The sequence below is a fragment of the Apodemus sylvaticus genome, chromosome 4 (genome assembly GCF_947179515.1).
Source record: "Apodemus sylvaticus chromosome 4, mApoSyl1.1, whole genome shotgun sequence".
Classification (NCBI taxonomy): domain Eukaryota; kingdom Metazoa; phylum Chordata; class Mammalia; order Rodentia; family Muridae; genus Apodemus; species Apodemus sylvaticus.
Window position 1 is genome coordinate 142,273,437 of NC_067475.1, and position 25,859 is coordinate 142,299,295.

The window sequence follows — 25,859 nt, forward strand, 5'->3', positions numbered from 1 at the left end:
GTAATTACAATGTCAGGAACTAATTAATTTTGTCCAATTAATTATTAATCAGAAATTAGTAACACGGGACTGTATGGTGAAGTGAATCTCTTGATTATATGCTAGTTGTCAATACAGTATTAATAAAAATTTTCCACCAAGGTCATTCAGGACAAAAACTGTCTAAAATGGTTCCAAATTCAGTGCACAGAGGAAGAGATTGGCCCCTGTTTATGGAGTCCCACATATTAGCTGGTGTGGGGATTTATACCTGGTTTCCAACTGTGATTTAAAACAAGCCACTAGAGTCAAATCCTTTTTTCCTCTGAACAGCTCACGTTTGCAGAGCAAGGAATCAGAACGTGAGCCTTAGGTACAATACTTGTTGGCCCTCCCTGTGAGTAGCCTTGACGGACTGTTCACAGCAAGGTCACTCACCCACACGGACCCCACTTGTGTCACTCACTCCCACGGACCCCACCCCACTGGTTCTGAGCTAGGTCCCTCGCTTACACAGACCCCACTTGTGTCACTCACACGAACCCTACTGGTGTCTGAGCGGGGTCACTCGCCCACATGGACCCCACTGGTGTCTGAGCGGGGTCACTCGCCCACATGGACCCTACTGGTGTTTGAGTGGGGTCACTCGCTCACACGGACCCCACTCGTGTCTCAGCTGGAAACTTGTGTTTCTCCTCTGGATCTACAGCTCACCAATGCCAAGCACTTTGCCATCTTCCTGTCTACACTCATGGCTGCTACTCCAGTGAGTGAGTTTGTGGACTAGTGAAAAGAAAAAGAGACGAGAAAGGAACTGTCCCCATGCTGACCCTTCCCTCTGACCCTTCCCTCCCGCTCTGCTCTGCTGACTCTGCCCTGGTCCCTGCTGTGTCCCTGCTGTGTCCTGCGGTTTCCAGCACCTGCTCTTGCCCTGGCACCATCAAACCTCGTCCTACTGAGCTATGCCAGAGCACGCCAGGCAGAGACCACACCAGGCAGAGACCATGTCATCACCCCTCTGCAAGAGCTAGCCTTCTGTGCTTGGAATGAAACCCCAACTCGGTGCTTAGGCTCCCAGTCATTGTATTTGATTTTTGGAAAAAATACAATTAGAGACAGATTGGAAAAAAATAGAGCCTCCACCCTGTCCCTCAGAAATTAGAGACGGGGAGAGTGTACTTGCCACCCACGCTGGTCAGGAATTCCTGTCCTCAGGGGTCCTTGTCCTGCAACCCCAGTACAGGTGTGTACTACCACCCCAAAGAGCGAGGCAGGCAACCCGGCAGACTGTGGCCTTAGCCTCCCAAGGTGGGGAACCGGGCTCCGCAGGAGGGAGCACTTCCCCTCCACTCCAGCCCGCATGGTTTGTCCATTCTTTAGGATACTCCTCCCCCCAAAATGCTCAAACTCTCAATGACTGTGCTGTTTTTCTCTCTTGGTCTAGTTTAGCAGATAACAAATTACTTTAAGTTGTAATACAGGTTAAACTAGGTTTGGACATAGCTTCCTTCTTTGACATTTATGACAACTTTATTTGGGAGAAGTGCGGACACCGAGCATTGGGTACATCGATGAGCACTGCAGGTGTAGTGCTGATGTCTTCCTGTCACTGACCCTTTGTCCTGTTACATAGATAGCGGTGTATTTTTCTGTTCTCTGTATATTTCTTTTTATAAGGCTGTAAAGCCCTTTACCACCAAGTGTTTCAGGATGTTTTCTGAGCCCAAGGACATTTTTTGTAGATAACCACATTGCAGTTATCAGCTTTGTAAACATAAAGTTGCCACCGGACGTTCATGTAACTGTCCTGACTCCAGTTTTGCCAGCTGACTCTGTTGTGAAGACCTTGTCTCTTATTTTGAAAACCTTGGCAGTGTGTGTCTTTTACCCCTCAGGCTCAGGTCAGATAAGGAACTTAGTTTGGTCTCTTTAGTGTTCCATTCGATCATTTTGAAGGATGAAAAATAAGTTATGGACACACGCGTAGCCTCCATCTTTTAAAAAAAAAAATTAAGGGAGGGTTTGGTTGTGCGGTCCTCTTGGCTGTCCTTGAATCTATGATAGTCCTACGCAGCATCCAGAGTTCTGCCACAAGGCCTGGCCTCTGCGTCATGATTAAACAGAGCCCATCTTCCTTTGTGTGAGTTGTGCCTTCACCATCTCGATCGAGACTCAGTTTCCCCTGGGCTCACAGAAGTGCATTACTTCATGTCAGAGCTATTTCCTGGGGGCTTGGGGTGGACTGCGAGCTCACTAGGCAGTCCTGTGCAAAGGGCTTCTCCGGGGTTCCTGCCAGGAGAAGACTGGGATCTCAAAGGAGTCTGATTTTCAATTTAAAAACACAGCGGAAACCAACCCAGTCAGGTTGGTGCCTGAGTTATGGTGAACGCAGACATAGCAGTATTTAAGCAACTGTGGATGACTGTGAAGTCCTCTCCCAAAGCTTCTCTGCCATTGAGACCAACATTAAACTAACAAAGGCTTTGTTTTCCAGTGGAGAAGAATTGGAGTGTAACCTGAAAGATCTCAGGCCTGCCACGGATTACCACGTGAGGTGAGTGACACAGCCACAGTCGCCACTGTGCATCCCGTGTCTTCTTCAACAGCTGGCATTGAATGCCGTTTCCCTCATGGACGGTGTGAACGCCAAGTCGTGGTCATTCGTTCACCCTCTGTTCAGAGTATAGCAATTTCAAGGCCCCAGGACTGACTGCTTCTGGGACCAAAAATGGAGGTCCATTTTCATTTTCAAATGTAATTTTAGGGCTGAGGAGATGGCTCAGTCAGTAAAGTGACATGAATGTATGAGCTCAGTGTCCAGCAGCAGTGCACAGCCTCAGCAGCAGGACAGTTCTAAGGATCCCTCCGGTGATCCCAGTTCTGAGGAGGCAGGGCCAGGAGGGTCCCTGGGGCTTGCTGACTAGTCTGTCTGCACAGGTCAGGGCACTTCCGGCTCAGTAGGTCTGCTCCAAGTTCAGTGAACTACCTTGTCTCAGAGAATAAGGTGGAGAGTGATGAAGGCACACAACACTCATCTCATACACGCACACACACACACATACACACACACAATCATTTTATAAGGACTTCTAAGGTCTATTGGATGGTGTGTTTTAGTATATATTTTCTTTTGTGTTGGTATGTGAGTATGTGTACGTGTACGTGAGTGTACATGTGTGTATGTATATATATATATGTGTATGTATGTATATATACATGCATACATACATACATACACACATATCCATCAAGCATGTTTTTTTTTAACCATAGAGTCATCATAATGAAACCTCTGTGTTCAGTCCAGATAACAGCAGCAAACCTTCCCATGTGAGAACAGGTCTGGGTCTTAAAAGTCAGTAGATTCTGAAATAATCAAATAACACAGATATGGAATTCTGTCGGATAGAGCAAGCCCACTCTGAGCAAACAGTAGCCTTTGCAGAGTGCCCTGTCGTTGGAACGCCTCTGCGGGTTTTCTGAGACTCAGGCTGTGACCCCAAGGAACAGGCCTACCTGGCTTAGGAGAAAGCCCAGCCGTCCTGGGATGCAAATGGCTACGGAGCCCATCTCAGGATTCAGTGGTACATCCATCCGTTCCCTCTAGGCAGACACCTAAATGCAGTTTATTTGGTCTAGTTTTCAAGTTCAGCAGAAAATGTCATTGTCTGGGTGTTTGACTTTATGGCTGTGTTTTAAAGTCACAGCTTGAAGTACACTTGTGTGTTTTCCAGAGGTTGATCCTGAACACAGAGGCCCTTGTGGTGGGGCGGAGGCGAGGTAGCCTTGTAAGAGGCTGGAGCTCCAGTGTCGTTCCACCATAAATCACTGTTTTCACTTCATCAGTAAAAGTTCTATGGCGGCTTTTTCTTTGCCAGAAACCGAGTGCATGTGATGGCTCAGGGTAAAGCACCTGGTGCCAGACCTGCCAACCCGAATTCATCCCACCCGCTAGGAGAACCCTGACCCAGAGGTGTCCTCTGGTTGCATGTGTGTGCATCCCTGCACACGCACAAGCACACGCACACCCACACCCACAGAGGTTGATCTATTAGTCAAGTGTGAAGGCGTAGGGGGTGGGGGAAGCATGGAGTTACATGTGCAGTCCCAGGCGAGGAGACACAGGAGGTCAGGGTCATCCTGGGCTGGGGGCGGGGGGGGGGTGGGGAGTTGGAGGCCCGCCTGGGAATTCTGAGACCCTGTTTCAAATAGAAAACGGAGGCAAGCAGGAAGGAGTTGAGGTTGCAGTGTGCTCATAGAGGCGCATGTTCTCTACACTAATTTATGCCGTCATCGTGGACATCTGCCTGGCAGCTGTATGGTATAGACGAGCTCTACGGCAAGGGGTTGCTGCTCTTTAAACCAGGACCTTGTGTTTTGAATCATTTAGCTTCCACCCAGATGCTGTAAACTTCACACAAGTGCATATAGTTTGTAAAGCTAAGATGATAACAGAGACTGTTTACCCGTCTTCTCATGGTCAGTTGAGCAAACGGGAAATGTTAACCTGCAAAGCAGCCTTGAGAATGCAGTCGTCTGTTGGCTGGCACTCATTCCCTTTGCTCCGTGTTCTAAGGTTATTACTGTCAGTGCTTTACTAAGGGTTAGCTTGCTAATGTCCTGTTCCTTGATGTCTTACAATGTTCTTCTTAAAAAACTTGAATGTTGTGACAAATCTGCCCTTTTCATTACCATCCTGTCTCAATACAAAGGAAACTTGGAAAATATTTGACTTCTGGGTCTTTTTATAATACTTTTTAAAAAAATTAAAATCACATCATTTCTCCCTTCCCTTTCTACCTTCTAACTCCTCATATACATCCCTTATACACACACACACACACAAGTAAGTATATGTGTGTGTGTGTGTATATATATATATAATTATATATCAAACATGTATATACATACATACACACAAAAACTGCTTAATCCATGTAATGCTACATGTATGTATATGTATGTGTGTATGTATGCATGTATATATGTATGTATGTGTGTATGTATGTATGCATGTATATATGTATGTATATGAGTGTGTGTATGTATGTGTGTGTGTATGTATGTATGTATGTATGTATGTGTTTCGGGCTGACTGTTTCTCCATCTCTCCACATCCCTTCTTTGCCTGTAGGTCTTTCTCTAGGGTTGATGTGTGCGTACCTTCCGCCTTCCACACTAGCATGTCTGTTGGTGGCATCCTTACTCAAGTCTTCTTTAGGCTGCCATGTTCTGAGTCTATCTGCATGCAGCTTTCCTGACATTTCTAGGAGACATTCTCCTGGGAAATGTCCTGTCCCCGTGGCTCTGACCGTCTCGGACCCTGCCCTTCTTAGCTCCCCTCAGGTGCATGGACTGCTGTGGCTGTTTCAGTTGGGCCTGGGGATTACATGGTGATCTCTCGTTCTCTGCAGTTTGATCAAGTGTGGTTGTCTGTAACGTTCTGCAGTAAAACAGAAAACTTTCAAAGTTCTCGAAATATGTTAATCATAATTTCAGCAGTCACCTGTTACACTAGAGTGGGCTGTGTGGAAATACCACAAAAGGAGCAGCTAAGTCCACCGACCCTTTAACAAAGAATTTGGATATGTCAAATTCTTGGTCCAAGAATTTGGACCAAGTGGTGCAAGCCCACAGAGCTAACTAAGGCAACCGGGATATTTCTTGTAACAGCATTTCCTCCTTCTGGTTGATAGTATTTGTTTGCCTAATTTTTTTGGAGAAAGAGTCTCTGAAGCTAGAGATGACCCTGAGTTCTGCTCTCCTGACCTCTCCCTCTCAAGGGCTGGCATTGCGGGCGTGTGCCGCCATACCTGGCCTATGCTGTGCTGGGCAAGCAAGCACTTGGCCAATGAGGGGGCTACACCACAGCCACTTCCAGTTCTTAATAGTAGACATTTTGATTGAGACCTATAGAAGTCTCGGCACTTAAAACATTCTGTACGTTGTTAAACTGTGTACTGGCGTGGCCTTAGGCCTCCCAGTTCCTTTATTCCAATTAATAAGCTTCCATAGCTTCTGCGGACGGACAGTCCTGGGCTTTGTTTCGCAGTTTCCTCTCCCACCATTGTGCTTCGCTCTTGTCAGCCCTTTAGCGGCCTTCCCAGCTCCCATGGCCTCTCAGCAGCCTTCCCTGCTCCCATGGCCTCTCAGCGGCCTATCCTGCTCCCATGGCCTCTCAGCGGCCTTCCCTGCTCCCATCACCTCTCAGCAGCCTTCCCAGCTCCCATGGCCTCTCAGCGGCCTTCCCTGCTCCCATGGCCTCTCAGCCGCCTTCCCTGCTCCCATGGCCTCTCAGCGGCCTTCCCCGGCCCGCCCGCCACCTCAGATTTCCTTTGATTCCTCTGCTCAGGGTCTGTCCTGTCCACAGATTGTCTGATAGCCTCGAGTGATACCTCTCTCCGCTCCCTCCCCCACTGCATTGGTAGTCGGAGAGTCTACTGACTTAAAGCTGTCTTTACAAGTAGCTGGCTCCCCTGGGTGGAGTCTTCGCATGAGCTGCCTGGTGCTTGCTCTTGGTTGCCTGGGCAGAAACAACTCTTACCTCAGATCAATAGAGTCTACTGAGACCAAGGCGTCTTCACACAGTGCCCGTAGCTGTTTTTATTGACACCTGCCATCTGAAACACAAGCCATGTGGAAAATTATGCCCAAAGTCATTTCAAGTTTTCAAAAGAATGTTTCTTCTTCCTCTCTTTCCTAAAAACACATATGTGGTATTTCTATTCCACACCATGTTGTTGTTATGTGATTGAAGAAAAAAGACATTTACATAGCATGTATGCACTGATTTGTAAAAGTTACATCTTTTCTTAGATTTTTGTTGAATTAATCATTTTTAATTAACTGATAGAATGTTTTGAAAAGAATCAATTTATAATTATTAAAGCATAATTAGTACTTCCACTAGGGAAATAATGTTATGTGTTCTGTAAAGCCATGAAGGTGAAGTCTGGTCTGTTGTTGTTGAGGGGAGCTGAAGAGCAGGAGAAACAAAGCCACTGGGATTGGATGCTAGAATGCGAGGGAGAAAAATCTCACTTTTTCTAGAGAGAGGATTGAATGACTGAGGGCATCAGCATGATCCCCAGAACACAGGTAGAAAAGCCAGCCCCCATCACACATGCCTGTCAGCTCAGTGCTGAGGCCCTAACACAGATCCCCAGGTCTCACCGCCAGCCAGCCCAGCCTGAGGCTGAGCTCCAGGCCAATGATGGACTCCGGCTCAAAGATAAAGTAGATAGATTCCAGAGGCTAGACCCCAAGCTTGTCCTGGCCTCTGCACACATCCTCACACACATGTGCAGCTGCACACACAGGTACATACCTCACCTACACACTAATCGTTTTAAAGGAAAAAAAGTAAATTACATAAATGAATGCTTTTTAACATACTTATGTTTAACTAGATAGAGATATAGATTTACATATCTCCACATTCCCGGCCCCAGGCATTTCTCAGACTGTCTTCTTCCTTGAGTTGACAGTTTTATGAAGTTAACAGTGGTATTAAGATGACTCTCACTACGGGAAGCCAGGACTTAGACATTAGGGACTGGCTCGACAGAAGCCTGTGTCCACTGTAGGACATATTCCTGTGTGTCAAGGTGTATTAAAGCCTTTTTAGACATAAGTTGAACCTTTGCTTTAAAGCAGAAGAATCCCTGTTTCTGTCAGCTGTAGCCCTGTTGAGATCGAAGTGGTGGAGCAAACAGCAAGCCCAGGACCAACTCAGAGGCAGTTTTCCAGTCACCACCGTGAACAGTTTGTCCAGGAAGCTGCCCAGAAGTGACATCATGGAATGACATTGATGTTCTGCGCCATTTCCAAAAGCCTAGTTGACCAGCCCAGGGCACAGATATGAAATGGCTCTGGCTTACCGGAGGCCGAGGCTCCTGGGATGTCCCAGGTGCGTGGGAAGGAGCTGCAGGCCTGTGGATGAACTCGGAGCACCTGCTTCCTAAGTTTGGCTGGTATCAGCATGGGACCCCAACTTACCATTCATCGTGCAAGAGACCCCAACTTACCATTCATCGTGCAAGAAAATGTTCTGGCTTGGGGAGATAAGTGCAGCAGAAGAGAGCCGACTGGCTTAGTTACCCCAAGAAAATGTCCTGTGCTACAGCGCTTCCTGTCAGAGGGCATTAGGGGAAATCCATCACCCCCCCCCATGTGGAAAAATCTGCATTGATTGATTGATTGATTGATTGATTGATTGATTTATGGAAGGTTACAGATGGAGACCTGAGGAAAACTCTGCATTTATTTATTTATTTATTTATTTATTTATTTATTTATTTATTTATTTGGGGAAGGTTACAGATGGAGACCTGAGGACAACTTGCAGGTGTGAGTTCTCTCTTTCCACTGTGTGAGTTCCAGGGACCAAATTCAGGTGGTCAGGCTTAAGGTTAAGTGCCTTTAACCCCTGAGCCATCTTCCCGGTCCCTGGAATATTTAACATATAAACCATTTTCAAAGATTTCATATTTTTATAGACATCATGGGTAGGAATGTGCTTGCTATGGGTAGTAGTTACTATTTGTTTACTGAACAGTTTTGGTTCATAAGTAATCCTGGTGTGATTGGATAATGTATCAAATTTTACCATCTATAGCATGTTTATACTATGCTTTAAAATTAATATAGTTTTCCTTGCTGACCAACTTGCTGGAGAGAGCTTTTCTGGAGATTAAACCCAGGGCCTCATGTATGCTGAGTATGTATGCGCTCTCTCACCAAGTCACATGCCCGCCCAGTTCTACAGTCTCCACAATTCCAGATGAGCAGAGTGAGCGCACGAGGTCCGCAAGGCCACCGCGGATGTCTGCTCTCAAGTTCTGTCTCCGCCAAACCCTGTCCTATCAAAGATCCTGAAGTCAACTTTAGATGACATAATATATTTCACTTTTATAGAACATTACCATCATTACACGCCACTTAAAACGCAATGGAATTTCTAAATGTCTTCAAAACTCGGAGACTGCTCTCTTTTCCTTGGTTGTATGAAAAATGAAGGTTGATGTTGTTATTAAAATTCAAACGTAGCCTGAATATGCTGTCTGGCTAATGTTCCTTAAATTCCTTTAGCTCCATGGATTGTCCTTTAGCCCTTCGTGGTTTTATTGCAGTCATTTTTCTGACCTGTGGAGTGCTCCACACTTGTCAGTTTAGCCGACTGAGTCCTCCTGGATCACTTCATATGCTCCCCTGTCCTCCAGATTTCTAGGAACAGGGCCATGGCATATAATCAGATCGGCTTGTAGATTTATAGATAATGGCGCGGTCCTTTTTATTTATTTCCGTTTGTATATCAGCACAGGCTGGCCTAGAACTTGTTTTGTAATTCTTAGTTCGTGTTTCTATTGATATGATGAAACATCATGACCCAAACCAACTGGGAAATAAAAGAGTTTGTTTCAGTTGACAACTCTTGTGGGTGGGGAGGGGCAGTAAAGACAGAGTTTCTTTTCTCTGTGAAGTCCCGGCTAACCTAGAACTTGGCCTTGAACTAAAAACATCTGCCTACCTCTACCTCTGGGATTAAAGATGTGCACCACCCACCACACCTGCCTCGCTCACAACTCTTAGGACACTCTCCATCCCTGAGGGAAGACAAGACAGCAGTGTGGAAGCAGAGGCCTTGGCGATGGCTGCTTATGGTTCACACCTCCTGATTGCTCGGCCTGGTTTCTTACACCATGTCGGGACCACCTGCCCAGGACTGGCACTGCCCTCAGTGAGCTTGGGTTAATTTATGGGATCCTCCCACATTAATCATCAGTCAAGCACACACCCCACAGGCTCGTCTGCAGGCCAGTGTGATGGTCGTGATGGACGGACTTTATCTCTGAGGCTCCCTCTTCTCTGCGGCTCCGGCTTGTGTTGATAAGAAGTGTCACTAGGACAGCAGCCCAAGGCACCTGCAAACTCAGAGCTGTCCCCGCTTCAGCGCCCTTCACTGTGGGACCTGAGGCGTGCACCACTGTGCTTCGGGTCTCATTGTCTCTCTTTGCGATGACCTTAGTCTAATCCTAAAATGTGTAAATGGCTCTCGCATTTAAAGACACAGGGTCCCTTTCCCACAGCACACACGTGGATCCGGGTCTAGGTAGTACTTCAGTTGGGGAACTCTGATATAATAAAATCTAAGCTTGAACATACTTTGTCTGGAACAAAGCATGGTTCTTTGAGTCTCTCCGGACACACAGCAGTTACCTTACTGCTCATAGCCTCATACTGTGATGTCCTTCCATAAGGCAGATGGCACAAATTCAGGATGCACCCTCCTGCCTTGGAGGGTAAGGTCAGCATTCGGGGTTATCTGTTTTTTGACTTCTGTACCCTAAAATCAGGCACATGTGAATGCTGAGCCGAGGGCTTCAGAATGCAGAGAGAAAATCATTACTCTTGGTGCTGCGTCTGGACATTAAATATGCACGCGGATGGGCTGTGTTGGAACCCTGGCATTGTTGAGTTGGACAGAGATGCATTTGGCAGTAGCCAGCAGGTTTCTAAAAGCATCCATATTTTGAGCTTAGTGTACTCCGTGCCTGAGCAGTCCTGAGGTGTCACCTACTGTGTTGTTCTTCTATACACTCTCTGCAACCTGTGAGCTCCGGTCAGTGCCTAACATCCCGTTTCACTCGCACCTACTAGTGTACCTCTTACCTCTTCCTAAATGGCCACGTCAAGCCTTTGGGTTTTAGAACGTATGTATGGAGGCCCTTCTGGGACTGAAGGTCACTTTTTTTATGTAGAATGTTCTTCTCCAGTCAGGAGAGTTACCTCCATCGCAGTCGGGCTGACAGGGGATTCACTGAACGGATACCTGATGAGATGGTGGTCCCTGTAATCGCCCAGGGCTAGGTCAGGGCAAGGCCACAGTGTGGTGTTGGGTACAGGGCTCGGCTCAGCCGTGAAGCCCGTGGGTGAGCAGAGATCAGGAGCTCGTTGGCGGGTCCCAGGTTGGATGTTCACTCACTCACCCGTCTGCTTCCTTTGCAGGGTATACGCCATGTACAATTCTGTCAAGGGGTCCTGCTCCGAGCCAGTCAGCTTCACCACCCATAGCTGCGCGCCAGAATGTCCCCTCCCTCCCAAGCTGGCACACAGGAGCAAAAGTTCACTAACCTTGCAGTGGAAGGTGGGTAGTTCAAAGTGTCGAAAATGCCCAAGGCAGACAGTGGCCATTTCAAATATTCCGGTTTGCAATGGGGCGTGGCTTCCTGCGTCATCACGGTGTGAACCCAGTTACGATGCATCACAAGTAGCCGTGCCCATACCAGGCAAGCAGACGAGGTAGAAGGAAGGACCTGCCAGACCCGGTATGGGCACCTTCTCAGGACCTTGGTAAACCTCCCAATGTATCATAAGTGAGATAAATACTTAAAACACCTCGATTTCACCACTTTCTACTACTTCAGTTCAGTTTTGCAAACATTCGTAAACTTCTACATATAGCTTGAAGGTTTAGAGATAAAGTAGGTTTGAGTTCTTTTACCTTCGTCCTAAGTAAAGCTGAAATATAGTTAAAGCTTCCCAGAATATACTGTGTCCTATACTCTATTAAGACTTCATTAATTTTCACTAATTAGTCATTAGCTCAATCAGGATCCTATTTTTAACAGCCTGAACTCTATGTAGTGATTTTCATAAAATTCAGCATACTGTCTAAAAATAACCATCGCCCAAGGTGCGGTCCTGGAGTGGGCTCACTCTTTAAAGTATGCCTTTAACCTGTTGTTCACCAATTCCTGTTCTCAAGAAAACAGATCATTCTCACCCTTTACAGTCCGTGTTTCTGTGTCTTGATATCCTAACAAGTAGTTAGAAAGCATCTGCTCGATGGAGGTGACAGAGGCCATGGTTCCCGAGTGTGGAGGGGCGAGGGGGCTTGGGAGAAACGAGCGTGTAACCGTGTGACCAACCGACCGGAGCAGTGTAGCCAGGAGTGTGTGACTCTGTGACCGACCCCTGTGACCGATGGACTAGAGCAGTGTAGCCAGGCTTCCCTGTCCCCTGCTGTGACCATGTGCTCAGAGTCAGTGGCAGACATTGACTGTGTTAGTGGGGCAAAGGAAAAACTTTGAACTGGCTTAGAATCTGAACTTTTTTATTTTCCTTCCTGGCTTCCAGGGATGATACAGGTCAGTGATCTCCCACCTTTTCAGAGTTTTGGCGCCCAACTGGTCATCATCATTGGTTAATTCCTTGGCAAATATATATCCATTTACAAATAAGTTCACCTACGCTAATATAAATCTATCTTTTCCAAAGGAAAGAACTAAAACCTATTGCTTTTGATAAAATACAAGAAATCTGAAGATTACCAGAGGGACCCCGGGGTCTTACAAACTTAAAGTTGGGAATCACTGATATGTCTGTGCTCTCTGCTTGGGTGGCATTCGGGACTCAGGGGGACCAGCAGCTTCCAGAGAGGTCACTTGGGAACAGAGATACCCTCTTGTTCCATTCAGTTGTCTGAAAACGTAACAATGGTCCTGGATTGAGCTCAGTTTCTATTTAAATGTACTCCCAGGGAACTGGGTAAAGTCGCTTGTACCAGAGATCATCTCTGGCTGCTGCCTGTTCTGGACTCCACAGAAAACTGAGAGCCAAGGAACTCCTGGTGTCCTGTGAGTCAGCAGTGACGAGGGAGAACACCTTGTCCCAAAGATCCCACCCTGGGGATTGTGAGAGCAGCCGTGGGCCGTCTACTAAAGGACTGGCTCCGGAGCTGTGGTGCCTGTAGCCTTTTCAGAGAATTGGGTTCTCCCGAAAGCTTTGCCAGTTGCTTAAAATTTCACATACATCTGTACCCTGTCCTCCAGGCCAGACCCACCAAAACTCAAACCTTCTGGACTCAAGCAGCTGCCTAGCGGGCCTGGCAGGAAGGAGGCTGGGAGGGAGACAGGGACCTGTGGCCCTCACGGAGCCTCGATGATGTTTGAGTGTGATAAAGTCATAGGTGGTGTTTGCTGAGTGCTTCTCATAAAACTGGGTAGTTTAACGGGAGATTTATGTAGTCTCCCAGTTATCCATCATAAGTCTTCATTCTTGGAACAAAATAGTCCATGTTGATATTAAACAGCCTTTGGCAGACCATTGGTAAGTGGTCAGTCAAGCTGGGTTCCCTTGCAGCAGTGAGAACCTGGGTTTCTGTCTCTCTACAAGGGCGCCCTGCAGGCCACTTGCCTCCTCTCTCTCTGAGGAAGGGCTCAGGCATGCTTTGAGGACAAGATACGCTCTGTTTGCCCCTTATATCCTCTGGCTCTCTACAACTTGCTACAGGAACCCCACCCCACCAGGTCAGCCCTTCCCATAGCTCAGGTTCTGTAAAGTGCTCTCTCTAGAAAGTTCCTAGTTGCCTCACTGAACCCTGTCTGCCCAGTGACTGCATCAGCTCTGTCTTCTGAGCACAGGAAATGATGCAGCCTCCTTTTCCTAACATGAAATAGCAGTGCCCTCCAGCAGTCTATCCAGAGGATGTAATTTTTCCTTTTTTTTTTTTTAATTACTTTTTGGTGCGTGGTGCAGGGTAGGACGGAGAGGGTGGAGGGGGTACTTAATGCCACAGCTGGCTAATCCTAAGTACTTGAAGGAAAAAGTAGAACAAAATGACCCCCAGAACTGTCCAGGAAGTTACGGGCAGGATTGTGCCTGCTCCCCGCCCCCAGCAGCATCTGGGTAGCACAGCAGGCCTTTTGCCTTTTGCTATACCTGAATTTAAAGTGACCATTCAAAGTTTTATCCCAGAGGAAGCAGGGTGCACAGGGCAGGAGTGTGGGTAGAGGCGGAAGTGGGTATATTTTACTATGGGGGGGGGCTGCCAGTGGGGAGGCCTTCCTTAAAGCTAACTTGCATAAAGTTAATAGGTAATTGTGTCTCCCAAGGCCTTGGGGGAGCTGCTGGTTCCCCCTCTGAGGGGACAGCCGCTGTCCCTGTTGTAAATTGCTAGCTTGTCTCTGAACGGCTTTCTCCAATCTCATTTCATTATTTTCTTTTTTTAGGCTCCAATTGACAATGGTTCAAAAATCACCAGCTACCTTTTAGAATGGGATGAGGTAAGCCTCTTTCCACACTCGTCCATGTAAAACGCCGTTCCGAAGAAGTGTAACGTCAGTACACACATTTAAGTCTAGCTGTACTACTGGGAATAGACAGGTCTTACCTATGCCAAATTCCCACTGCCCCCCCCCCACCCCCAGGCGTTCATGTGTACTAGCAGCTGGGCTGTTTCCTCTCCACTGCATAGATGGTTTTGATCAGGCAAAGCCTGGTGGTGGGAAGCAGACTTTGCTTCGCCATTTTGGAGTGGTCCCTGGTGGCCTGCTTTGTGTCTGTCGCAGTGGAACAGCACACGGGAGTCTCATTCATGCCATGCCTGAGTCCCTGTGGATTAGACCATCCTGTGACAGGGACACTGCCCACAAGGGAGTGAGCCCGCCCTCAAGGCGGCTGTGCCAGCGACCCACGGCCTCTGTCCTTACTTACACACAGGAGATGCTGTGCGCAGCAGGCTCTTGCTTCTCAGAGGCTCCCGTGCCTTCTGTCCCTGCCGATCTCTGTGTACTGGTTCAGTCACTGCCTTACTCACCCTGTCCGTGCTTGGGCCCTAGGGGCTAAGGACTCAAAAAAATACAAAATGTGAAAAATTGGCAAATTTTTATCTAATCCCTGTGATGTAAATTTGAAGAGATTAGAAATTCAGAATGTTTTTGCATAAGCAAAACATGACTTATCAGGTATAGAAAACTGTTAAAATGCAGCATGTTACGTGGGTGAAATAGTTAACAGTGAGGTTTTAAACTGATAGAAGGGACCCTCATCTTTCTGCAGAGTGTACTTCCATCTGGGTTGCGCCTTGACAGCCTTGAGTAACAAAGGCCGCTGCCTCAGTGGCCTCAGAACCCTGCAGATCACCCATAGGTGTGGTTAGGTGACATCTCTGGCTTTCCAGAATTGTCCATCATGAAGTGGTTTTATTGGACAATGGAACCATTGATGTAGCCCTTGGCTGACCCCTGAACATTCAGAAGCATTCCCCTCCTCCCTCCCCATCCTCTCTCCTCTGTGAGGAAGAACAGGAATTTAATGAAGGTCACTTAAGATCTCAAGAGGGCTTGTCTCTGAATGAGTGTGCCTGCATCTGTGCATGTGTTTGCATGTGTGTGCATAAATGTGCACGTGTGAGTGTGCACGTGTGTGCCAGTAGACACTGGACACCAACCTCAGGTGCCGTTCCATTGGAACCAGCATCCCGCTTTTAGAGACGGTAGCTCACTGTCTTGGACTTGCCAATTAGGCTAACCTGGCTGGCCGTCTGTCTGAGCCCGGGGACCCACGCGCGGGTCTGCCTTCCCAGGGCTGACATCGCAAGCATGTACGCTGCACCGGGCTGTATGTGTGCGAGCTAACGATCATACCCAGGTCGTCACCATTCCGTTGTAAGCATGATAGCAGCCAAGCCTTAGCCCCACGTGCGGCCTTTGTCCTGTGAGTTTTGCTGTTTGTCTTAGGTCTGCGGGAAGCTCAGAGAAGCTGAGGGCTTGGGTGGAAAGTCTCGTAGGTGGGCCCTGTAGGCCCCTGCAGACACAGGGCGGCTCACCCTTCTGTGGGATAGAGCCTGGCCGAGTCAACACAGTGCTCAGTGGTTAGCCTGGGGCCCGTGCTTGGCGGTCAGCACGGTCCCCTGTCTTCCTCTCTCCTTGATCATAGCCTTCTTTGTGCTGCTTCTCCTCTCCTCTCCTAACTTCACACTCCTGCTGGGCCTGACTCTTCTGACTCCCGATGGAGATGCCAGGCCACCTCTTAGGTACAGGCCAAGGAGAAGTGCCCTGCAGCTCAGCAACTGCCCTGAAAGGCTGTGGGAACCCCTGGCAGTATAGGATCTTAAAGGGCACCAAGATTAGGAGATGGAGCCTCTGCCCAACTTTAGACGGTACAGCTTACCTCATAGGTCCTCAGTTATCCCATCTGCACAGTGGGATACAGCCAGCAGCTGTAGTCGCAAGTAGCCATGCTGTCCCAGACTAGGTGACCCATGGTCACTGTTTCTGATCAGAGAGTATTCAGGGGTTGTTCTTAGTATTGCTTGATGGATTCACTTCTGACTTAACGTTCTTGGTACGCACCCTCTTACTGCCTCTACATGGCAACCTGTCCTATGAGGTCAGATCTATTGTGGTGTGTGGTGCGGCTCCTCTTTTAAACATATGCAAATGATATGCAAATGAGCAACAAGTTCTATCCACAAGAAAATGTTTAAAAAGAATGATCCCATAGAGTTCATGGCAGTGAGGCCACCAGCAATAGGAACTAGTTTGTTCTTGCTGTTTACCATTTTATAAGTGAAATTTCTAGCAAAATAATCAAATAATATTGTTTCTAAATGACTGAAGAGCCGGGCGTGGTGGCGCATGCCTGTAATCCCAGCACTTGGGAGGCAGAGGCAGGCGGATTTATGAGTTTGAGGCCAGCCTGGATCTACCAAGTGAGTTCCAGGACAGCCAGGGCTACGCAGAGAAACAAACAAACAAACAAAAAAAGACTGAAGAATCAGCAGATCCTTGGGGCAGCTCGACTGAGTCAGTATTCCCATGTTACCCAAGCCCTGGCTGCAAGAAAAGCAGGCAGGTGTTCACAGAAGGAAGACAGCATCTGGCCTGCAGGAAGTGAGCACACCGGAAGCCCTGACTGCAGCTCTCAAACCACCTGCTGCCTCAGGAGCCAGGGCACCTGGTGCAGGGCAGTTTCCAGGCTCCGCCCCAGTATGACTTGACTTGGTGGGGCAGGAGACTGGGAGGCGGATAATGCAGCAGCCCTGGCCTCTGCCTACCTCCCCCTCCCTGGAACCACGCCTCCCCTCACATCCCTCTCCACAGTGCTTCAGCCTCACTCCCAGAGCCTCATGATTGTCCAGGGGCTGCGGAAATAAACCTGGGTCCTGGAAGATTGTGGGGTAGATGGAGGAACCGATCGCTGCCCAAGGAGAAAATGGAAAGATGTAAGAGGAGGACAGAAGAGAGGGAGAACGGAAGGAGGGAAGGGAAGGAGAGAACTGACTGACGCCTTTCTGATTGTCTCTGACTTCCTTACGCACACCTGTGTGCATGCACACACTTAGAGACACACACCAAAGCAGTGTACAAATGTAAAACCATTTTCTAAAGATGGATGAGTCTCACAGGTCAGAGGAAGAGCTCCGTCCCCACATGTCCTACCCCTCTGCCAAGGGTCATCACTTTGAGGGGAGGGCGTAACCGTGTCCGTGTGTCCTGTGGAGCCCCAGGCTTTAGTGCATAGCACAGCAGCTGTGCTCGCTGCTCTAGGAAACGCAGTTCAAAATCTCCCTCCAATAGGCTGAGGAGTGAGACATTCTCAAAGAGTTAGTCAATTTCAAGCAGGACCGGAAGCCCAGCTTTCAAGCCTCTCTCTGAAAGGAAGCCCAGGCTTTTGGCTGTGCTGCACCCACAGTGCTGGGGAAGGGGCAGGGCTTCAGGGAGGGCAGGGGCAAGAGCAGAACCGAGCAGATGGCTGGAGTGAGCGCCTTCCAGCTGTGGCCATTACTGCATATAGTTGACTTCGACGGGGCTCACGGGGCTACAGTAAGAGTGTGAGTTGCTTTTCTGCCCTAGGCCTTGATAACTCCTTAGTTTTTAAACCTATGTGGAATAACCAACTATGCAATGAAATAAAGCATCAAAGAATGGAACCTTCTGGAAGCCTTATCTTCTCAGCTACAAGTTCAGTTTGTCACTTGGCTCAGGTTGGCTTTCCTTACGTGAAGGGGTGTGCCATTTCCTGACCAAACAAGGGTCCCTGCCACTGTGGCCCACATGACCTATGGAACTGACAGACAGATAGATGTCTGGCCAGAGACTCCCCCTCAGGGGTCTTCCTGTCAGGAGCTTGAAGGCAGCCATTTTCAAGGCAGGTTTCTATTGGATGATCGGCAATGAGCTTCTGAGACCTGCCTGTTTCTTTCCTTCTCCCCCCTTCCCAGGGAGCACCTGGATTTTCACATGGCTTGAGGGTTCCTTGTGCCTGTGTGGCAGGTTCTTCATCTAAGGAGCTGTCTCCCAGGCCCCTTAGCAATTTTATTAAACAGCAGCAAAGCTATGTTTAGTAGTGGTTTTCTCGGCACAGAGCGTCCTTCCTGCAGGGAGGCAGTGGGAGAGGGAGGGAATCCTGGGATTGCTGTTCCTGTCACTGCCCTGGCTCCTCGGGGCTGCTTCCAGCTTACGGAGCATCCTGTCGTAAAGGTAGGGGAGAGTTCCCTAGAACTAGTCCAGGGCAGGATGATTTATTCTGTTTGTCTACTAGAAGCTAACGTGATTACCCCATGTGTTCAAACTGATACATTGTAACTGACTGTAGAGTCTGGCTGGAGGGGTCTATAGGTCAGGGAGCAATACAGCAAGAGCCTTTGGATTCAGCCTGGTACACGCCTTCTCAGTCTAATGGTTTCTAAATGGATGGAGGGAGAACTGGCTTTAAAAAAAAAAAAAAAAAAAAAAAACCTGTATTTTTTGTGGTTAAATAAGAATTTTTTCTATTTTAGAGAAATAAAATGCTGTAAAGGAAACATTGGTAGAAACTTAGCTTCTAAGTTACACTTAGATTTTGTGTGTGTGTGTGTCCACCAGAGCCATTGATGATCTCCTAAGACGGCTATGGCTGTGTTTACCCGTGAGAAGGTACTGACCTGGATTGGAGTGCTTTACTTGCTGTTTCGTTTGACTGTGGGTCACCCCCTGTGTTGTCTGACTGTGGGTCACCCTCTGTGTCGTCTGACTGTGGGTCTTGGTACCTCAGGATCAATTATAACCCTGAGCCTCAGTGTCTGCACTGGAGAGTCTGTCATGTCGCAGCACTGCTATGTTATGATTGGAGAAGGTGACGTAGCAACAGAAATCCTGTGTACTGACCCCTCCCTGTTGATGTAAGTCCCTTGCTGGTGTGTTGAGATCCAAGTAGGACAGTCAGTGGTGAGGACCGTGTGTGAATAGACCATCTTCTAGGAGTTTAAACAGGATTCCTGCTGTTGGGCTATTCACAGATAGAAGTTCAAATGCTGCTATCCTGTTCGCAAGGCTTCTGCCTGGAACACGTAGGCAAAATATGGAAGAACTGGAAAAACAGTTCTGTCGGTTGAAATGATTCAAGTTCACAGGAATCTTCCTCACATGTGACTCAGCTGGCTGAGAAAGGAAGTTCCCATCTGGGTTCTCAGTGGCTAAAGAGCCCGTAAAGCCCTGAAACTTAAGAGTGGATGGTGAGTCTCAGAAACCCGGAGATGCTTGGTGCTACGGCAAGAGAAGAGAAAGGCGAGCGGCCGGTCACGCAGGCCACAGGCTGCGCCGTACCCATGGTTACACTGCACAAACTGCCTGGGGTGTGTCCAGACTCACAGTCCTGAGTGTCGGGGTGCTTGTCAGCCAAGCTCATTGGAAGAGTGAGCTGGCTTCACCGTCTCTTACGTGGCTCCAGAGCTGATAACCTTTCAGACTGCTGCTTGTCACAAATGAGTGTGCATGCGACTCTTCTGGTCACATAGCAGCTATGCTAGGAATAATATAAGTTCAGCACCGCCAGGCAGAGTGACTTCTACAAAACCCACGAGGAAAGCTTACTCTGATTTGACTCTGAAGTTGCCTCCCCCGGCTATTTGTTCTGAACACTACATCTCCCATTCCTAGCTAGTGTAGCTAAAGGCCGTGGAGCCAAGCTGTCGGGCCTGGCTAATGGACGTTGGTGGTGACTCTTCGAAGGTTGTATCTCCCCATGGGTCTGGTCTAGCTCTCTGCTTCCTGGTATACCAGAATATGAGGCGCTTCCTCATGATCCCCCACCATGAACCCCACCATACCTTACCATTCAGTGGACTAAGATACTCAGAAACCATGAGTGAAAATAGGTTTTCCTTCCCTTAGGTTTCCTTCATCGGGTGTTCTGTCACAAGGGTGAGGAAATTTACATAGGCCCTGATAGTAGTTATATATTCTCAGTATCGGTCTCTTCTCCCTCCCTCCCTTCCCCCCCCTCTCTCTTAAACACACACACACTATGAGGGAAATCTGAAATCCTAGTTTTGATTCCTCAGTGCTAGCGCCTGGCTAGAGTGCCCGTTTTGTCCAAGACCATGTGGCCTTGGGTCACTCCTAGTGGCTGCACCTGTGGGGGCTGGCGTGGAGTTGAGTGCTCACGGGGCATGCTTCTGTCAGAGTTCATCTTTGGCTTTGGTTGCAAGCTGCACCTCAGCTGGTAAAATGGTAGTGTTTACCGGCTCGTGAGCCTTTACCACCACATTCAAGGCTGCCAGGAAGCCTGAAGTGTGGGGAAGTTTCAAACAAACTTGACAGGGAAAGGGTCTGTCTGGCTTTGGCTTCCATTATCACAGTTCATCCTCAAAAGATACAGGACAGAAACCTGGAGGCAGGAGCTGGTACAGCGGCCATGGAGCGGTGCTGCTTCCTGGCTTTCTCAGCCTGCTTTCTCACAGAACTCAGGGCCACCAGGCCAGAGTTGGCACCTCTCACGAGCCTGGGCTCTCCCCCGTCAATCGTTAACTTAAGAAAATGCTTACAGCCATATCTTAAGGAAGCATTTTCTCAGTGGAGGCTCGGTCCTCTCAGATGACTTTAGCTTGTGTCAAGTCAACATAAGACTAATTAGCTCACCAGAACCCGGAGCACAGGAGCCCTCCTTGAGGACCTCGGCACCAGGGGCACATTCTCTCTTTATGTGCTATGTACAGAATGGGGTGTGGACTGGGAAGCAGACTTAGTGGGGAAGTTTCTGTGTGAAATCATGAACATTTGTCACAGTCCCTTGTGACAAATGCTCTACCAATATGTACCTATTGTGCCCGGGATATGTATCCTTCAGTCAGTTATACAGGTCACTTCCATCCATCTGTCTGTCTGTCGTCTGACTGCCTGTGTCCCTCCCTCCTACCCCCGCCCCGTGTGAGTGAGTGAGAGAGAATCTGTGTGGAAAGCAGAGGTTACTTTCACATTTCTTCCTCAGTTCTCTTCACCTTGTTCTTTGAGCCGTGAGCTCTCTGAGTTAGCGCTCAGCACTGCCGCTAGACTGGCCGCTAGCTCCAGGGACTCTTGCCCCCACTTCCCCAACACTGGGGTCCCAGGTGTGGGCTACCTCAGATGCCCTAGGACTGAGCCATCCCCCCGCCCCAGACAGCTGCTTCTCCTGTTAACTGCCTCCATTCCTTCTCCCTCCACTGGGACATTCTTAAAATGTTCCCTGCACACTGACCACAGAGCCCAGATGCACACCAGTATCTGGAGAAACTTGTACCAAAGCCTTCTCGGCTTCTCTAAACCAAGGCCACGCGACCATCCCTGCCTGTTTCAGGTAGCCACGCCTCCCATGGGAAAGGAGTATCTAGTGCTCCTGGAGTTGAAAGGTGTGCTGTGTTTGCTCCCTGTGTGAGCCGCAAACCACCCCACCCCTACATCTCATCTCGGAAAGGTCTACTGTGCCTGTGAGGGTAGAGCAGGGTAGAGCGGGGCCTGGCCCTAGAAACTGTAAATCCACCCAGCTGTGGAGTGTCCCCAGCTCCCCCTTGTGAGCCCCACCTGTTCCATAGCTTGCTGAGCGCCTCTCACACCAGTATTTGCCTTTGATGTTGCCTAGAGTCTGCCAGTCCTGGAGCAGCGTCTACATATAGATGCGTGAGCAGACCAAACCGTAGCGCAGAGCCTGACAGACAGCCACCTGGCCCGTGCAGTGCAGCCTTGTTTCTCTTGCTTTTCCATTGAATTTCAATCACATTAAACTACACTGCTGCAGAGCGTGCCCAGCAGCTCAGTTACGTGATTCACGTCTGCACCCCATAGCCATGGTGCACTGTAGGTGACACTCCACAATCAGCGTCATGTGACTTACACAGCAGGCAGTAGCCACCCTGGCCAGTGCAGCCAGAACTGGGGGAGAGAGAGAGAGGATGTGAACCTGTGGCCAGAGAGGGCTCGTTCAGGTCGGGTCTAGCACCCTTAGCTTAGCCATTCTTGGATGTGTGTGTGTGTGTGTGTGTGTGTGTGTGTGTGTCCTCGGGCTCTGTCTGCCCTCTTGTTTCGTTCTGTTTTGTGTCTTTGAGACAGGTAGGCCAGGCGGCCCCGGGCACCTGAGTGTCTGCATCCCCAGCTCTGGGATCGCAAGCATGGGCCACTGCACCCCACTGCCGTACGGACTCTGAGATACAGCTTCAGTCCCCCTGCCTCCACGGCGAGCATTTGCCAGCTCAGCCATCCACCCCCATTCCCGTGTGCCAAGAATGAAGATGTTGTGGAAAGTAAACAGGCGGGCATTTCCAATCTATTAATTTCAAGGCAGTTGAAAATACCAGCCAACTTCGGTGGCCAGTGCCAGTTTTGTTGGACGTACCCCCTTCCAGCACTGGCGGTGCCAGGCTAATTGGGGCTGTGAGCCCGGGCATCCCAGCCCCCACAGTGAGCAGAACTACTCTGGCAGGCAAGCGCCAGCCTGAATTAATTGGGATGCACGTGAATTTTGTGTAGAGTCAGCCCCGAAGTGTTAAGTCCCTGAAGCAGAAGCCAACCCTTGTAGAAAGTCCATCTTCCCACTCTTCCCACGTACTGTAGACAGCTGCGTGGGGACCTCAGGAGAGGAAACACCACTGGGAGAAGCGCTTCTCACTGGTTTTAGTCTCTCTGTTACATTCTTTGTCAAGTTAACACAAACAGAAACACGCTGTTTTTAAACCCATTTTTAAGTTTAAAAATTAGTCCAGTCCTATAAACAGAATGAAGTACTTTTTAGCGTACCTCCCTGCCTGCTTTCAAGCGGGCTGGCCCTTCTGGAAATTGGCTTTTCTCCTGGATCTCTGTTCCTTTGTATCCTCTCAGAGGGCTCGAAGCCTGCCTAGGAGTGGAGGTCCTGGGAAAGCTGTTTTATTTGTGCAAAAAAACTTAGAATGGCATGCTGAAAAGTCTTAGCCTGGGGGCTGGGAGTGTAGCTCAGTGGTACAGTGCTGGTCTATCTGTGGGATCCCCTGGGTTCTGTCCTCAGTATTGTTAAGAAAAAAGAGAGGGAGGGAAGGAGGGAGAGAGGGCAAGCAAAATTTGTGTTTACTCTAAATTGCAATTCTGTAAAATGAAATAACTCCATAAAATGAAGATGTTGTGGACAGTAAACAGGCGGGCATTTCCAATCTATTAATTTCAAGGCAGTTGAAAAAATACCAGCCAAATCAAGGCAGCGTGATTTAAGCTTTGTTGTCTAGATGTTCGACTACGACTTTAGCAATGGCAGTACTTCTCGAAAGCTGTTGGAAAGGTCCTTTACGCTATTGGACAGCTTTGAGAGGAAGTGAGCGTAGCTTGGGGCACACAAAAGTGGGACCTTTTGTCCAAGCACTTGGCGTGTGAGGTTTGCGGTCTTCTGCCGGCCTCTCTGTAGTGCAGGACATTCAGTAGGAGCTCACTGAAGTCAAGGCGAGAGAGACAGACGGTCTGGAATTGTAGAACAAGTCACCACGGTAATGGCTTCCAGTCATCACAGTTTTACTAAGGTTACTTTTGAGAGACCCACATGTGCTACCAAGATGGCCTCGGCTCTGCTCAGTCAACGAGTTTGTGTTTAGACATCTGATCCTCCTGCCTTCGCTTCCATGTCATTGCAGGAATCACGGGTGGAGGCGAATTCCCTGTTGTGTAGGCTGGGCCTCAAACCCGGGTCTTTTAAACACCCAGACACTTACTTTCATGGGTCCTGAGTGGGGAGTGGCCTGGGCCTGGGGCGTGGGGCTCAGCACTGTGAATCCCGAGGGTCGGTTGGGAGGGGTCATGGATGCAGTGGCAGTCCTGAGGCAGTGTCACAGGTCTCTTCCGGCTCTGTTATTCCCCAGAGCATGGCGTGGTCAGCGTGCTCATGATCATGGCAAAGCGAATGCCCAAGCACAGAGGCAGACTCTGTCTGAGTGCAGAAGCCCGGGGTGTCTGTCACTCCTGGACCGGCCATGGTTCTGGGAGGCTGTGGCCTGTGTGCATTTAAGGCCTGGAGCTGCAGAGTGACCGTTGTCCACAGAAAGGAATGAGAGTCCCACGTCCAAAGGCACCCCATGTCCCAGGCTTCTCCTGACTGCCTTAAGTCTTGAGAAACCAGCAGATGTTTAGGCGCTGTGCCCGGGGCTGTTGGATACAGGAGCATGGACTTTTCAAAGCCGAACAGTCTTTCTACGCTCACTTTTCTGTTGTGTGTTCAGGTGAGAAGGGAGAGTAACGAAAGAGCGCAGAGCGGGAGAAAGAAGTATCAGAGGACCCAAGAGGCAGGGGAGGGCCCCCCATGCTGACACGGGGGTAGGGGGTTGGGGGGGAAGGGGGGGGACATGCTAAGAGGGCAGGACCCAGACGTGATCCTCAGCACAGCTCAGCCAGCTGGAGGGCCAGGACTGTGCAGTGTGCCTCTTCTCAGTCCCCAGGGAGAGCAGCCCAGTCCCCTCCCCACTGTGGTCCCCCCCTGCTGTGCCCTCCCCTCCCCAGTCTGCTGCCCCTCAGCAGCAGGGTCTCACCCTGTCCTCCTCAGGTTACTCACCACAGTTGAGCAGAGTAGGGATTTCTGTTGGCTGGTTTGTTTGTGGTGTTATTTTGCTTTTTAACTTGAAGGAAGAATAAATTACTTTTCTTTTCTTTTTTCTTTTCTTTTTTTTTTTTTTTTTTTTTTTTTGGTTCTTGGAATTGGTTTTTTTTTTGTCGAGACAGGGTTTCTCTGTGTAGTCCTGGCTGTCCTGGAACTCACTCTGTAGACCAGGCTGGCCTCGAACTCAGAAATCCGCCTGCCTCTGCCTCCCAGAGTGCTGGGATTACAGGCGTGCGCCACCACCGCCCAGCTGTTACTTTTCTAAAGGTATAAACTTTCATAATAACCAAGTTTAATTTTCAACTATAGATTAGGAAGAAATATTTAACTAGTCAGAAAGGGTAGGAAAGAAATGGAGTATGGTGCTAATCTTTTATATGTGTGATTTATCCCCAAATTTCGTTTTAAGATGAACTGTATAGTAAGGCATCTGTACTCTTTGAGGGGGAAGATCTTTGTCCCTAGAGCAACCATTACTTCTTAAAGGTATTTGCAGAAGTAGGTGCTGTTCCGTCTGAGCTCCGGGCTCCCACCCCCACCTTCCCATGCTTGGACATTTCATAGGCCAGAAAAAGGTTCGGGTTGTTGGCATTCCTTGGAGCAGAGAGCGGGAGCCCCATAGGCCATAGTGTGACATGCGCACTGGCTCCAAGACTGTAACCACGTGTGAGCTGTGCACTGTGCTCCCTGAGGATGGTAGTTCCCTTAGGCCGTGAGGGCAGACAGAGGGCAGATTGCTTGGCCAGGACAGCTAGTGAGGTGTGCACGACAGGCCCGGTGAACCATGGCAGATCCCCTCGTGGTGAGAGACCAGGTTTCCACCGCAGTGCTGAGGGGGGTTGAGAGTCCTTCTCTTCCCCCAGGACAGGAAGAGGGAGCAGGGATGGGTTCTCAGGAACTCATAGGATCAGGGCAGTCTGAAGATGCCATCACCAGGAGCCAGCTGGCGGCCACGTCCAAGTCTTTTTCGTCGAGAGCAGTTTTGACCAGGAGTTTGAGGGTCCGGGGCAGCGCCTAACTGGCACCATCGGACTAGAAGCAGGCAGGGGTCGTAGAACTTAGAAAAGGAAGCAGGCCAGGCTCGGAATGTCCGACCCCAAGCCAAGGGAAGCCTCCCAAGGCTGGTCTGCACAGCTTGTACTCCAAGACTGTCTCACATTCTACTAAAGATTAACCCTGCCCTCAGATGAACTCAGAGTGAGCCGCGGAAACAAGCAGGAGCATGCCCACGTTTATGAGCGGAAGCCAGCCGGTGC

General features: G+C 49.1%; 1 protein-coding gene across 6 annotated transcripts in view; it reads left to right on the plus strand.

The window, feature by feature from the left end:
• The window catches only part of Fndc3b (fibronectin type III domain containing 3B), a 293,040-nt gene that overhangs the window by 210,098 nt on the left and 57,083 nt on the right, over nt 1-25,859 (plus strand). For all 6 annotated transcript variants that reach the window (XM_052180717.1, XM_052180723.1, XM_052180720.1 and 3 more), the window contains exons 9-11: nt 2,474-2,533; nt 10,987-11,125; nt 13,992-14,045. In XM_052180717.1, coding sequence (XP_052036677.1) covers nt 2,474-2,533; nt 10,987-11,125; nt 13,992-14,045 — 253 coding nt within the window. The remainder of the gene's footprint in view (nt 1-2,473; nt 2,534-10,986; nt 11,126-13,991; nt 14,046-25,859) is intronic.